At 34.6% G+C, this 13,531-nt stretch overlaps 1 protein-coding gene across 2 annotated transcripts in view; it reads left to right on the forward strand.

Annotated features, from left to right (window-relative positions):
* TLL1 (tolloid like 1) overlaps nt 1-13,531 on the forward strand; it is a 183,383-nt gene that overhangs the window by 93,050 nt on the left and 76,802 nt on the right. For both annotated transcript variants that reach the window (XM_074377000.1, XM_045505533.2), the window contains 2 exons: nt 3,270-3,375; nt 9,806-9,930. In XM_074377000.1, coding sequence (XP_074233101.1) covers nt 3,270-3,375; nt 9,806-9,930 — 231 coding nt within the window. The remainder of the gene's footprint in view (nt 1-3,269; nt 3,376-9,805; nt 9,931-13,531) is intronic.

The following is a 13,531-nucleotide window of genomic DNA, read 5'->3' on the forward strand; positions in this document are numbered from 1 at the left end:
GAAGAAGAAGAGGGAGTAATCTTTCATAAATATTTTAACAGGAGCATCACGTGAAGGGAAATCTTTAAGGCTTTATTTCTAGGTAAGGAGATGAATGGTGGATCATCAAATGAAGTGAGAACTATGGATAAAACAGCATAATTTTAAGAAGGGGAAAGACAAATAATAATTTCACTTAGCATATCCTTGAGTGTGAGAAGCCTTTAGATGATCCAAGTGGAGATGTCTAGTAGACAGGAAAGGTGAGTCCAGACTTTAGGCTATATCCAGAGAGAAATTTGATAGTGGATTTTTTCTGTCTAGGGAAATGCTGGAGGGAGAAGAAAATAAGATTGAGGGTAGAATAGGGGGAACACCAATATTTAAGCATCACTTTGTAGAAAATCCCTCAAAAGGCTGAGGAAGTTTGGTCTAAGAGGTAGGAGGAAAATCAATGAACGTGATGTCCCAGGGGAGAGAGATCACTTCAAGAATAAAGAAGTAATCAAAAGTGTTGAATATCAAAGAGAAGTAAATAATTAAATATATACTCCCAATGTAGAAGACTCTGACACCTGAGCCAGGTATCAAGGTTCCTCTGATACTTTATATCATTGGGAGAGAAAGAGAAAACATTTCTGAAAATTACTCCAAATACCAATTAAATGAGAAGAAGTCTGCTATTAACCACAATTATCGTTTCCTCCATTATGTGGACAAAAACAACTTACAAAAGAAGTGACTTTCAGAAACTATTCTTGCCCTTAAAAGTAGGATTCTGGTTCAGCATAAATTTGTGTACCTAAAACAAGTAAGAAATATATAGTTAGTATGTAAATGTATAATTCTTAACACAGTGCTAAGCAAATTATGGCCTTTCATTTTCTGTTGACTTAATGTTCAGGCTAATAGAAAACAATACTTTATTGAGTGAGATTTTCTGAGTATTCAGAACTCTATGCACATTTTGTCACCCCTTGTTTGGACTTGATGGTACTCTCAACACATAACATAATTCTCACTTTTCTCATCCGCAATTATTTGTGGACAGCTAGACCCTCCATATTCACAAGGTTTTGCATCCGTGGAATCAACCAACGTTCGAATCAAAATTTCTTAGGTGTTGTACTAAGCCATTTTATATAAGGGACTTGTGCATCTATGGATTTTGGTATCGAAGAGGGTCCTGGAGCCAATCCTCTGTGGATACCAAAGGCTGGCTGTACTACAGCAGGGTAATTCTAGTATGAAAGAGCTCGTGATGGAGAATAATCTTCAACAAATTTGTGACTTGCTTTGGGTGAGAAGCTTAAGATCAAGTGTTATTCAAGGGCAATGTCTAATAAGTGTGGACCTTGTCTTTCATTTATATGCAAATTTGTGACCTTGATAGAAGTCAGTTTGGTACAAGGATCGGATTACTTTAATCCATCTTGAAACATGCCTTCAAGAAGGAGGCTTGCCATTTTCTTTTCATTGTTTAGGATGAGTTCCACTGGTGCTCTGTATCTCCTGATAGCTCTTCCCTTCTTCCATAAAATAAGTCTGATTTTCTTTCCTTGGACCATATGTGGCCGTGTTCTTTTTAACCAGCACAGAACACTGTGTCATATACATGGTTCCGCTTCATGTTCCGCCTTCAGAAATTTTTATGAAACATTTTGCTTTATTAAAGAATTAGAGAATATGTTCCCATATTTGTGCTTGAAAGTTAAACTCTCCAGTGAGATTTAGATTAATAGTTATAAAATCAACTCCATAGCTTTATGAAAATCTCACCTTAGAATTGAATATGCTAAAATATACTTACCATTTTTTATGAAGAAGAGTTTAAACAGTTGCTTCTGTCAGAGGTTGAGATAATGCAAAGTACTTCCTGAGAAAGGCTGTAATACAGACAGACAAACCAGAGATTTGTGGAACATAAGATTTCGCCGTATGGTCTGCTAAGTTCATTGAAAACTGTTTATTGTGTGAATTCATTGTAAGGTGGACTGACACACTTAACTCTGGGACTTGGGTTCTGTAACTTTAGGCTGATTATTTTGTCTTTAATGCCCAAGTGAGTGTATCAGATTTCCTTATCACATGTAGGAAGGATATTATACTCCGTGGCATCACTCAGTGTCTTCATTGCCTTTTGGAAAATTTTTTCCTAATGTGATATTTTTATATTTGGTAGTAATGTGGCAGTTGGTATAAAATTAAAATAGGTTAAGTGTTGTAATGGTCCTGTTTTGAACTCCAGTCTTGAATTTGAAATCCTAATAGCTCACTGATACATTTTGATGTTTCAAAAAGAGCTATAAAAGTAGCCATCTTTGGCTACTGAAATTGTGAAACATGACTCCCTGAAACCTAAACTAAACCTCAGGAAACACTCTGCTTCTGAACCACTGATGTGGATCTATGTACTTAACTCTATGTTATTACCAAATTTCAAGAAATAATATTACAATACAAATACCAATAGGCAGTTGAGAAATCTATTAATACAAAGATGTCCAGAAGTTAAAATAACAGTTGTGAAAAGTGAAAAAAAGAATTATTAAGTTCTGAGGCATATTCTTCTTAACCAAAATAGCCTTCCGAGTAGAGCCTCCTTTTCATCAAAGAGAATCTTGTTTCAGTTTTGAGTGAAATTTGCTGCTGTTTTTTATCTTTTTTTTTTCCTGTGCTAAGGATATGTGAATTTCTTATTTTATTTTATTTTTTAATTTAAAAAATTTTTTAAGTTTTTTATATTTATGTATATTTTAGTTGATGTTATTTTATCTTTAGGGATAATATCACATAGCAAACATTTGCAATGTTGTGTGTACATACAAATACTGTTTTTTTTCTTTTTCCTAATGTTTCATAGGAAGCATTTTTTTTTGGTCTTGGCAAATGTAGTCATAAGAGAAAGGTGGGAAACTCATTAGGTAAAAATGTAACTTTTTATAGTCACAGTATCATAAAAAAAACAGTAAAATTTTAAAGGAACAAATATTAAGAAAAAGTGAAAGAGGATACAAAGAAAAAAAAACCATCATATGTCTTTGGCAATCTACCTTTTTGCTGAAATTAACTTATTAATGAAATTCACTATTACTATTTCAGAATGATACTCAGTTGCACACAGTGGCACAGGATGTGCCCTTTTGCATGTACCTGGCTGTTAGTGTGTAAATACAACCACATGAAGATCAGTGTTCAGTCGAGAGTGGATACGGGCCAGGAGGGGCTCTTCTGTTCTCTTTTCTGTCTGTTAAGAGGCTTCTGAAAGGTTTCTTGTGCCTGATCCTTAGGTCAAGAGTACAATTTTCTGAAGATGGAGCCTGGAGAAGTGAACTCACTCGGAGAAAGATATGATTTTGACAGTATCATGCACTATGCCAGGAACACCTTCTCAAGGTTGGAGTCTCAGGTTATACCTTTTGACTTTTAATTCCTATCCTCTGTGTGGCCCCTCACAAAACTATGTTTAACTTTACAACTAGAACCACTTTCAAATATTGCTGCCAGAAGGTACCAAAAATACTTGATTGGCATTTATAACCGACACTGGGCATTTGAGATTTTTAAAAATACATTTTCACATTTCCTATCAAATGAATAGATTCAAAGTAAAAATTAAAATGATACGAATTATTTAAATTATTTAATGTTCCTAAATCATGAAAAAGTTCAATTAAAATGATTACCAAACCCATCAGGATGTTAAACTGGCAAAGAACTTTAAATGAAATTTAGGCCTTTTAAGTCAAATAGAGAACTCAGTTGTTGAGCTGGAATGTTATAGTCTCCATGTGACTTACGTTTTTCTGCTGTGTGTTTTCTGTTGCTCAAGTACTAGTCATACTCAAAAATTGCTATAGTAAAATAATTCTCAGAGAATGTTTTTAGGAAGATGTTTTACTTCATATAATTTAGAATTTTGCCATTTATTAACCTTGAAATTATTTCATTAGTGACCGAATGTTAATTTTTAAGAGTCTGATAAATTTGGGTTTTGATCTATTTCACTCTAAAGAAGAGATCATCAGGGAGGTAGTTCACAGGTAAGTAGTTCGGAGCTGCTAAAACCGTTGACGTCATCTCTTTTTCCCATTTTATGCCCATTTTATACTCGTATGTCTATTACACTCAATTTTTTTGGATCACTATGTCCATTTCACAATTCATTAATGTGTGCTTGTAAAGGCAGGGTCAGAAAGGAGACTAAAGTCTCAAATTAATTCCCCTGTTTTTATAAAAAAATTATTGGTAAAGAGAAAGGTGTAAACAAACTCTTAATACTTGGTTACATTCTTAAATTATTTTCTTTTTAAGGCCAAACTTGATTATTAAAATAATTGAGTGGTAACCGTATTTTTAAAATCATTTTCTTCTGAAATATATACTATATATATTTATTCCAATATAATAACTACCCAAGTACTATCTCTGGAATTGAATTTAAGTTTTAGTAAAAATAAATCCATAAATCTGGGCTGAAGTTAAACCTAAAGAGTTACAAAGCTTTGTTTTTAGGTCAGTGTTTGGAATTGAGTTTTACCTAGAAACATGCGAAAAATGGGGATTTGGGTACCAGTTTAGCCAAAGTGCTTCTTTTATACTATTGAATTATATTAATTAGAAATAAAGTGAATTTTGACTCTTTGGAACAGAGGAGGTGCTGGAGAGGGGAAGAAGTAATGTGTTCTTTCTCTCCTTGATAGACAATGAAGCTAAACCAAAGTCTGAAACATATATTTCCCTATTCTGTACTCCTTTTACATGTTTAAATTGTTTCTTTGCCATGAGCCACAGGGATCTTGCAGTTTATCGCCCCCTATATCGACTTTGGTGTTGGTAGTGCCTTTTTTCTTATTGTTTCAAAATATTCCTCCTCACTTTTCCCAAGTAAAGCTATGTTCCTAGAGTGAAATTTACCTGTTAATAGAATTGATCCAATTCACATTATATTTTTGTCCTGCTTTTTAAAGAGGATGTTTACTAGCTCATAAAAATAGTTAAATAAATGAATTTTAAGAGAGGAAATATTTGGCATAATTCTCAGCCACCACCTCCGAAGTATTTGAAGTTTTTTTTTTTTTTATTGTGGTAAAGAAACCGCAATATCACATTTGCCGTATTAACTATTTTTAAGTAGATTTTAGTAGTCTTACGTACATTTGTGTTGTTGTGAAACATCTCCAGAACATTTTCATCTTGCAAAACTGAAACCCTGTCCCCATTACACAGCAGCACTCACTTTCCCCTCCGCCAGCCGCTGGTAACCGCCGTTCCACTTTCTGTTTCTGTGAATTTGGCTACTTTGGATACAGTATTTATCTTTTTGTGACTGGCTTATTTGGCCCAGCATAATGTCCTTAAGGCTCATCTATGTTATAGCAGGTAACAGAATTTCCTTCCTTTCTAAGGCTGATTAATATTCCATTGGATATATATACCACATTGTTACTCATTCATTTGCTGATAGACATTTGAGTTGCTCTCACTTCTTGGCTACCGTGAATAGTGCTGTCATGCAAATATCTCTTCCAGGCTCTTTTTCATTTTTTAAAAAATATAAACACAGAAGTGGGATTGCCAGATTATATGGTAGTTCAAGTTTTAATTTTTTGAAGAGCCTCCATAATTTTTTCTTAGGAGCCGGACTGTTTTGTAGTCCCATCAGCAGTGCAGAAGGGTTTCAGCTTCTCCATATCCTCACAAACATGACTTATTTTCTGGTTTGTTTGTTTTATTTTTTTGAGAGTAGCCGCCCTAGTGTGTGTGACATGTTGTCTCATTTTGGTTTTGATTTGTATTTTTCTGATGATTAGTGATCTTTGTATATGTTTGGCCATTTGTATATCATCTTTAAAGAAATGCCTATTCAAATCTGCCCATTTTTAATTAGATTATTCCATGTTTCTGCTGTTGAGTTGTAGGATTTCTTTATATGTTCTGGCCTTTCATCAGATATGTATTTTGCAAACATTTTCTCTCCTTTCCACTCTGTTGACTGTTTCCTTTGCTCAGCACAAGATTTTTAGTTTGATGTGGTCCCCCTTACCTATTTTTGCTTTTGTTACATCTGCTTTTGGTGTCATATCCAAAAAGTCATTGACATAGTCAATGTCATGAAGCTTTCCCCTTTGTTCTCTTTTAAGAGTTTTATGATTTGGAATCTTATGTTTAGGTCTTTAATCTATTTTGAGTTATTTTTTGTGTATTGCTTTGCTAAAGGTCTAATTTTATTCTTTTGTACATGGATGTCCAGTTTTCCCAGCATCATTTGTTGGAAGATTGTCTTTTCCCCATTCAATAGTCTTGACAATTTTGTTAAAGGTCCCTTGCTATATACACTAGGATTTATTTGGGAGATTCCTACTCTAGTCCATTGGCCTATAGGTCTGTCTTTATGCCAATACCACACTTTATTAGTTACTTTAGCTTTGTGGTAAGGTTTGAAATCAGGGAGTGTAAGTCCAACTTTGTTTTTTTTTTTTCTTCAAAAAACTTTTGGCTATTCAAGGTCCTATGAAATTAATATGAATTTTAGAACTATTTGTTTTCCTATTTTCACAATAGATGCTGTTGGGGTTTTGGTAAGGATTATGTTGCTCATTTTGTGTGGATATCTTAGCAAATTAAGTCAACCAATCCATAAATATAGAATGTTTTTCCACTCATTTGTGTCTTTTTAAATTTCTTTCAGGGATGTTTTGTAATTTTCAGTAACAAGTCTTTGGCCTCCTTGGTTAGGTTTATTCCCAAATATTTTATTCTTTCTGATTCTATTTTAAATGGAATTGTTTTCTTACTTTTCTTTCCAGATGGTTCACTGTTAACTGTATAGAAATGCGACTGGTTTTTGAGTGCTAATTTTGTATCTTGCAGTTTTGCTGGATTCCTTTATTAGTTCTGACAGTTTTTTAGTGGACTAAGGTTTTCTATGTATAAGAACATGTCGTCTGCAGAAATGACTTTCCTTTCTTTTCAATTTGGATGCCTTTTGGTTCTTTTTCTTGCCTAATTGTGCTGACTAGGACTTTCAATACTGTACTGAATAGAAATAGTGAGTGCAAATACCCTAATCTTAGATGGAAAGCTTTCACTTTTTCACCATTGAGTAAGATGTTAGCTGAAGGCTTTTCACGCATGACCTTTTATGATGAGGTAGTTTCCATCTATTGCTAGTTTGTTGAGTGTTTTTATCATGAAAGGATGCTGAATTTTGTCAAATGCTTTTTCTGCATCAATTAGATGAACATGTGGCTTTTGTCCTTCATTCTGTTTATGTACGTATTTAAAGTTTTATAGTTTCTTCTATTCCGAACCAAAATAGTATATAAAAGTTTTAGCTGTTTTCATCAGTGTTGACCACAAGCAGATTTACCCACTTACTGTGAGAAGACCAGGCCTGGATACAGGGGCCTTTATATGCGTGGGTAATTTGTAACATAGATGCTTGCAAACTGGAACTGCCCATTTCTAATTAATAAAAGAGTTCTAAAATTTTATGAAGTTTCATAAAAAGCATAGTTAATTCACTCTTCTACTGTTGGTAAAACAAATGAAGGTTAGTAAGTGACCCCATCTGTGGTCTGTCTGAGAGAATGTTCAGGAAGAGCCGACATTGCTTAATGGCCTGGATGTGGAGGGAGAGACTGGTTAATTTTTTGACAATACAGAAAGATCAAAAGATTGGGTGATTGACCCCCATACAAATAGAAGGCAGCTTATCTCAGTAGATTGAATGAACCAAAATTCATCATTCTATTGTCTGAGTTTGAATATATCTACCCCAAGATGTCCTTGACCTTTTTAAATGGAATCTTTTTTGAAAACCAGGCAAAAACCAAAACTTTTCACAGATTACAATATTTTTTTAGAAGTAGAAATAGAAAATGATGAATACTTCATTGGCACTGAAGTACTGTAGAAATTGTAACGCTCCATTAATTTGAACTTCCCTGCTTAATGTATCTGTTGATTTGTGCAGCAAAGGTGAAGAATGGCTTTTCTCAATGCTCCCCTGTAGCTCACCTTGCCCTTCAGTTGCGTTGGCCTGGCTGGAGTGGCATCTTATTAAGCATGTGCAAACTCTCACTTTTGATGGTCAATTCCCATAAATCTTTAGTTCCGCCTCCCTCCCTTCATCTCAGATAGTATACATATGGACTTTTCTAGAGACTTAGATTTGGTTTTAAAGAGTTCCAATCTCTATCTGAATTATTGGATTTTGTATAAAGATCACTGCACTTACCTAGAAGCTAGGGCGGTTAGACATAAGTTACTCATAGATCATGTCACACCTCTGTTTACCATCGTCCACATGTTAAGAGTTTTCCTTGGGAAAGTTGAACTCTCTCTGGCACTCAGACCCTTTACAGGTCCTCCCATCTCAGGGGTGTCGTATTTCTTAACGTTCTTTCTCTCTGTGACGCTCAACTCGCAGTTACCCACAGTTCCCTCACCTTCACTTCCTTCATGTTTGGCTGAATGTTTGCTTCCAAGGGAGTTTTCCCTTCATCACTCTATTTAAAAGCTGTCCCATCAGTGGATAATCAATATCCATCTTCTCTTTCTTATTATAGTACCTGTCACTCTCTCAGTTATCAGCCTTTCGTTGAATGACTTTCTCCCTCCGTTAGAATGTGAAAATCAAAAGGGGAGTAATTTTTGTTTCTTTTATTTATTGCTATAAATCCAGGCCTATAACGACACTCAGTAAGTATTTCTTCAGGGAAGAAATAAGGAGAACTAAAATGTTGTTCTTTTAATCTGCAGTTTAAGTACAGTTTGTTCATGTATAAATTTTGGAAAGAACCTGTCACGTCGTTCATCCCAATTTAAAAGACTTTTTAATAATTGTTGTCTCTTAATTTAACATACTTTTATAAAAAGTATCTCTTTTGGGGAAAATCCTCATATACACACTCCATCCTCACCATCTGGAATAGTCTTCCAGTACTTTTAACTTTTAAGCTCAGTACTTTCCTTAGAGCTATAAATGTTGATATTTTTGCAAAATTAGACTGTATCTTTAGTAAACTAGGTTCAGAATTTTCAGTCATGCATATCAAGAAAAAGGGCAAGTTTCCATCACAACCTTGGATGCAGAACAACCCAGTGTCTGTAGCTTAGCATTGTCAGGGCATCACTCAGTTGTTTTGCCTTTTTTGTGTTGTTTTGGTTTGCTTTGTTTTTTTGCTTATCAATTTTACCATGAAGTTTTTACATTGTATGTATATGTGTGTGTTTGAGTGTGTATATGTGTCACAAAATTATTTTGCTTTAAACTATTCTGAAATTTGACACTTTGTTTTTCCCTGTTCTTTTAAGAAGTACTGTAATTAGTGGACTTCTAAAACTACTTAGGTTAAATTAGCAGTTTAATTAAAAAATATCAATAGACATATTTTGTTTGACTTTTACAATTTTAGTAATCTAAAAATATTTATTATAAGCTGTTTTTAAGAAAATAGATCTCTATGAGGAAGAATTGTTTTACAAATTGGTAATGTAACTCTTTTTCGATCCTCAGAGACCAAAACAAAAAACATAGTGTACTTGATGGGGGATTATACAGAATTTTAGATTTTTAAAAAACATATAATACACATTTCTAAGGAAGAAGTGAATGCTGTCACTGACTTTATACACATTAAACATTGCAGTTTTTTTCTACTTTGATGAAAGTGTTTTGAAAGTCTGATACACTGTTTAAATCTCAACTCTGATATGTTTCTCCTTTGATTGACTCCAGTTTGAAAAAAATAACCTATTTGTAAGGAATATACATGTCAATGTGGTGACTTATATGTGGCTTGCTTCTGATTTTTTCCAGGGGGATGTTTCTGGACACCATTCTCCCCTCTCGTGATGATAATGGCATACGTCCAGCAATTGGTCAGCGAACGCGTTTGAGCAAAGGAGATATTGCACAGGCAAGAAAGCTGTATAGATGTCCAGGTATTGCGCCATCCAAACTCAGAAGCATAGCTGTGCCTGACTGTGCTCTTCCAGATGAATAAGCCACAGTTTACTCAGCTGTGTACTTGTCTCTCTCCATTCTGGCAAGGGACTGACATATTCAGTTCAAAGTGACTAATCATAAAATGAAATAAGAGAGAACTCTGGAACACCCATTGGTATAATTAAAAACAAATTGTAGAAATCATATTTCAAGCACAAGGATAGTAAGCTTTTTTTTTTTTTGCGTTAATGAATAAAGGGCAAAAAGTGTGGTTGTTTTATACTTGCTATTAAATAGTTGCATGACTTCATAGTCTTAATTATGTTTCCTTGCCAACGTAGAAAAAATATCCTTTATTTCAACTTCAGAATTGAGTCCTGAATGATTTCTTTTCTTGCAAGTACCGTCGTTAACAGTATATAAATTTAAATTTTGTTAGGTGGAATTTATAACTTTGTTGCAAAAAAATTAGTTCTAACCACAGTGCTAGTATGTTTGCTACTAGATAAAGTTGTGAAAAAAGATTAAAAGAAGGTCTTAATACAGTGTTCCAAGGAACACTAATGCTGTACTGGGCCAAGAAAGAAAAGTGTCTGCTTCCAAATTAGAAATACTGCATATTCTATGCACCTGCTGTGTACTCAAAATGCTTTGAAATAGCTTGTATCAAAGATACACGCTTAACTTTGCTTAACACAGCTTTTCCTCCATTTTTCTGTCCATGGAAACCTCTTTTTACCTGATACTTAATCTGTAGAATTCACTTTCGGAAATGTTGTTCCAGGTACTAAGATCACAAGTGGTAAAATAATTATAAAATTTTAATTGGCTGCCATTCTTTATTGTGTGCGTGTGTGTGGAGGGTAAACAAAGTTTATTCTAGGAAGAGCAACTCATTGAGGAGATTAAAACCATTTTAAAGGTTACATATACTGTTTCTAAGAACAGTTTAGAGCTGTAGCTTTTTCAACTTACATAGTTATCAAAGGAGTAAAGCCAACCACAAAATAAGAATCAACAGAATGCGGTAATCCAGTCATAAAGGACAGTCAAATGTGCTTACACATATTCAAGAAATCAATCATCTAAATTATAAATAATAAGTAGTTCATTTGTGTCCTTTTTCTTTTTTTGGTTTCCACATATAAGCGATATCATACAGCATTTTTCTTTCTCTTTCTGGCTTGCTTCACTTAGAATGACGATCTCCAGGTTATTGGCTGCTATTCTAATTCAGAGATATGATGGGTATATTAATCATTGACATTTTACATAGATTCTTATGTTTAAGATTTAGTTCCATGCATTTAATTATTGGGAAGTTATATTAAGTTTACTGTGATTATTGGTGTCAGTCCAGGAAACTATCTTTGTAGCGTACAGTAGAGGGCTAACTAATTCATTAACAAAAATGTAATATTTGCTCGTTGACATACAGTATAAAACCCTTTTGCTGAGCAAATTAACACTCAAGTGCAAGCAGAAAAAAAGTGAGTTGGTCGAATAAACTCAGAAAATAGCTAGGAAGTTGACAATTCAGTATGGGTTATGACATCTAATTCATTGATCGTTGGTCCAATCATTGATGGATTACCTAGAAAGAGAGTAAGAGTTTCTGAACTAAGATCTGGGGTATCTTGGTTTTAATGCAGAGAGGACAGGGTTGTACAACTGAATATTCCTTTTGAGTTTGGCTTATTTCCTTTCGTTAGAAATTGCTGGTGAATACAGCCAGTCAGAGGTGTTTGGCTACTTTTTACTCCAATATTTTACTCCTTATTGGTTTATGCTCAAAGCTCTGTTAAGATCTAATCTGTCTTTTATAAAGCTATTCCTTAGAACGTAATCTTGAAAGGAGTACTGACTGAGTTCACACTAAGATGTACAAGGATGTGACTTGTCAGGTGGGACCCTGAGTCCCAAAGGGCAAGTTTCTGATAGGCAGGTAACAAATAGGAGGCAGACTGCAAATACTGTCACTTCTCTTTTGATGATAATAGGAAATGTGTGCTTATCAACTGGAAGGTGAACACCAATAACAATTTGTGTATTTTCAATTCCCTTAAAACAATATAAACTATTATTTTGTGGGACTTTGTAGGTGATAAAGAACTTGTAACCCATTATTATATTTATCTACTTATATGTGCCAAATATATAGACTGGATTTGTATGTGAGAACTCAGTTACTTACTGTGCAGTCAGTGTACATGCATCATGAAAAAGCCCCAAACAGAAATAAAGGTATGTTTTTAAGCTCGTGGAATGAGGATAAGTTTCTTTCAGTTTAGAATTGTTTGCCTTGCCATTTCTTGCTCTTACTTTTAGAAGCAAATGAGGGAGGTCTCTGTATGCATTGCGATGTGAAGAAAAGATAGAATCCTTCACAGCCCTGACACTCTAATGATATAAGACCCAGTCATCCATTTCCAGACCACACACACCCAGAAAGGATCAGGAAAGGGAAGGAAGAAAGGCTGCTCAACCCTGAGACTGACTAGGTGTCGGGACACTGCTGTCCAAAGGCCAATCCCATGTCCTTCCAAAGGCTTCCATGCCTTTCTAGCATTAAAGGCATCTGAATGGACACCTGTTAATGCCACTTGCCCTACATTACAATTCCTTGCGTCCTACATGCTGTCACGACATGAAACCTCCACGTGGGGCAGAGAACAGTCTTCATCTTTCCTTTATCCCAGTAGTCAAGACTCTGCTGTTGAAAGAGATCCTCTCCAGGGTACGTGAGCGGTGGTGCGTCTTCCCCTCTCCATGAATGATTCATGTGTTCTCTTGCTCTCTCTCTTTTTGGGGGCCTTTTTTTTTTCCTGATTTTCTGAATGTATTTGCCTCTACTTTGATCTAATTTTAGGATTGCTTTCCTTTTTTATTTCTAAACCACTTAAATTTAACTCTTCTGATAAAGTCTCTGGTCTTTATTTGCATTTTCTATTAATATAGTTTTTCTGTGGTCCCATGACTTTTTGGCTTATAACTACTTAACACTTATAGCAACTTTCAACCAAAATATTCACTCAGTAAATCTTTAATTAAATGTCAAGTAACATATTAAAACTAGGGAAAATATAAAGTAAATTGGCATCAAAAATAAAGGGACTTCTGAGGATTAGAATTTTCCCTGTTATATGAAAGTGCTTATGTGTTTGTAGATGAACACACATACGATCTCCGTTCACAAATTCAAAGGTGTCATGAAACACACAGTACCTATACAGAACACCCATATACACAGATGCACGTCTGTCTGGAGCATGTAGGGATGGAAGGCCAGCTTCAGTGTGCATGGAGTTTGGATACTAGAAACTTTTTAACACTTGTTTCATTAAATTTACTTTTTTATTCATATAAGGTTCTTTTTAGTTACCTAAAATATTTATCTCAGTTCCTGCTATAATTCTCTGAGACTCCAACTAGAATATTCTTGTTATATGTACTTGCATACACTTCTTGGCTAAAATATATTGCCAACATGCACAAAAAAAATTTAGCCATTTTCTCCATTTATTCATGGACCTATTTATTCATCTCCCATAAAACATCACGTAGTTCAGTTGCTGGTACCACACACAGGTCATCCAG

The sequence above is a fragment of the Camelus bactrianus genome, chromosome 2, assembly GCF_048773025.1.
Source record: "Camelus bactrianus isolate YW-2024 breed Bactrian camel chromosome 2, ASM4877302v1, whole genome shotgun sequence".
Lineage (NCBI taxonomy): Eukaryota > Metazoa > Chordata > Mammalia > Artiodactyla > Camelidae > Camelus > Camelus bactrianus.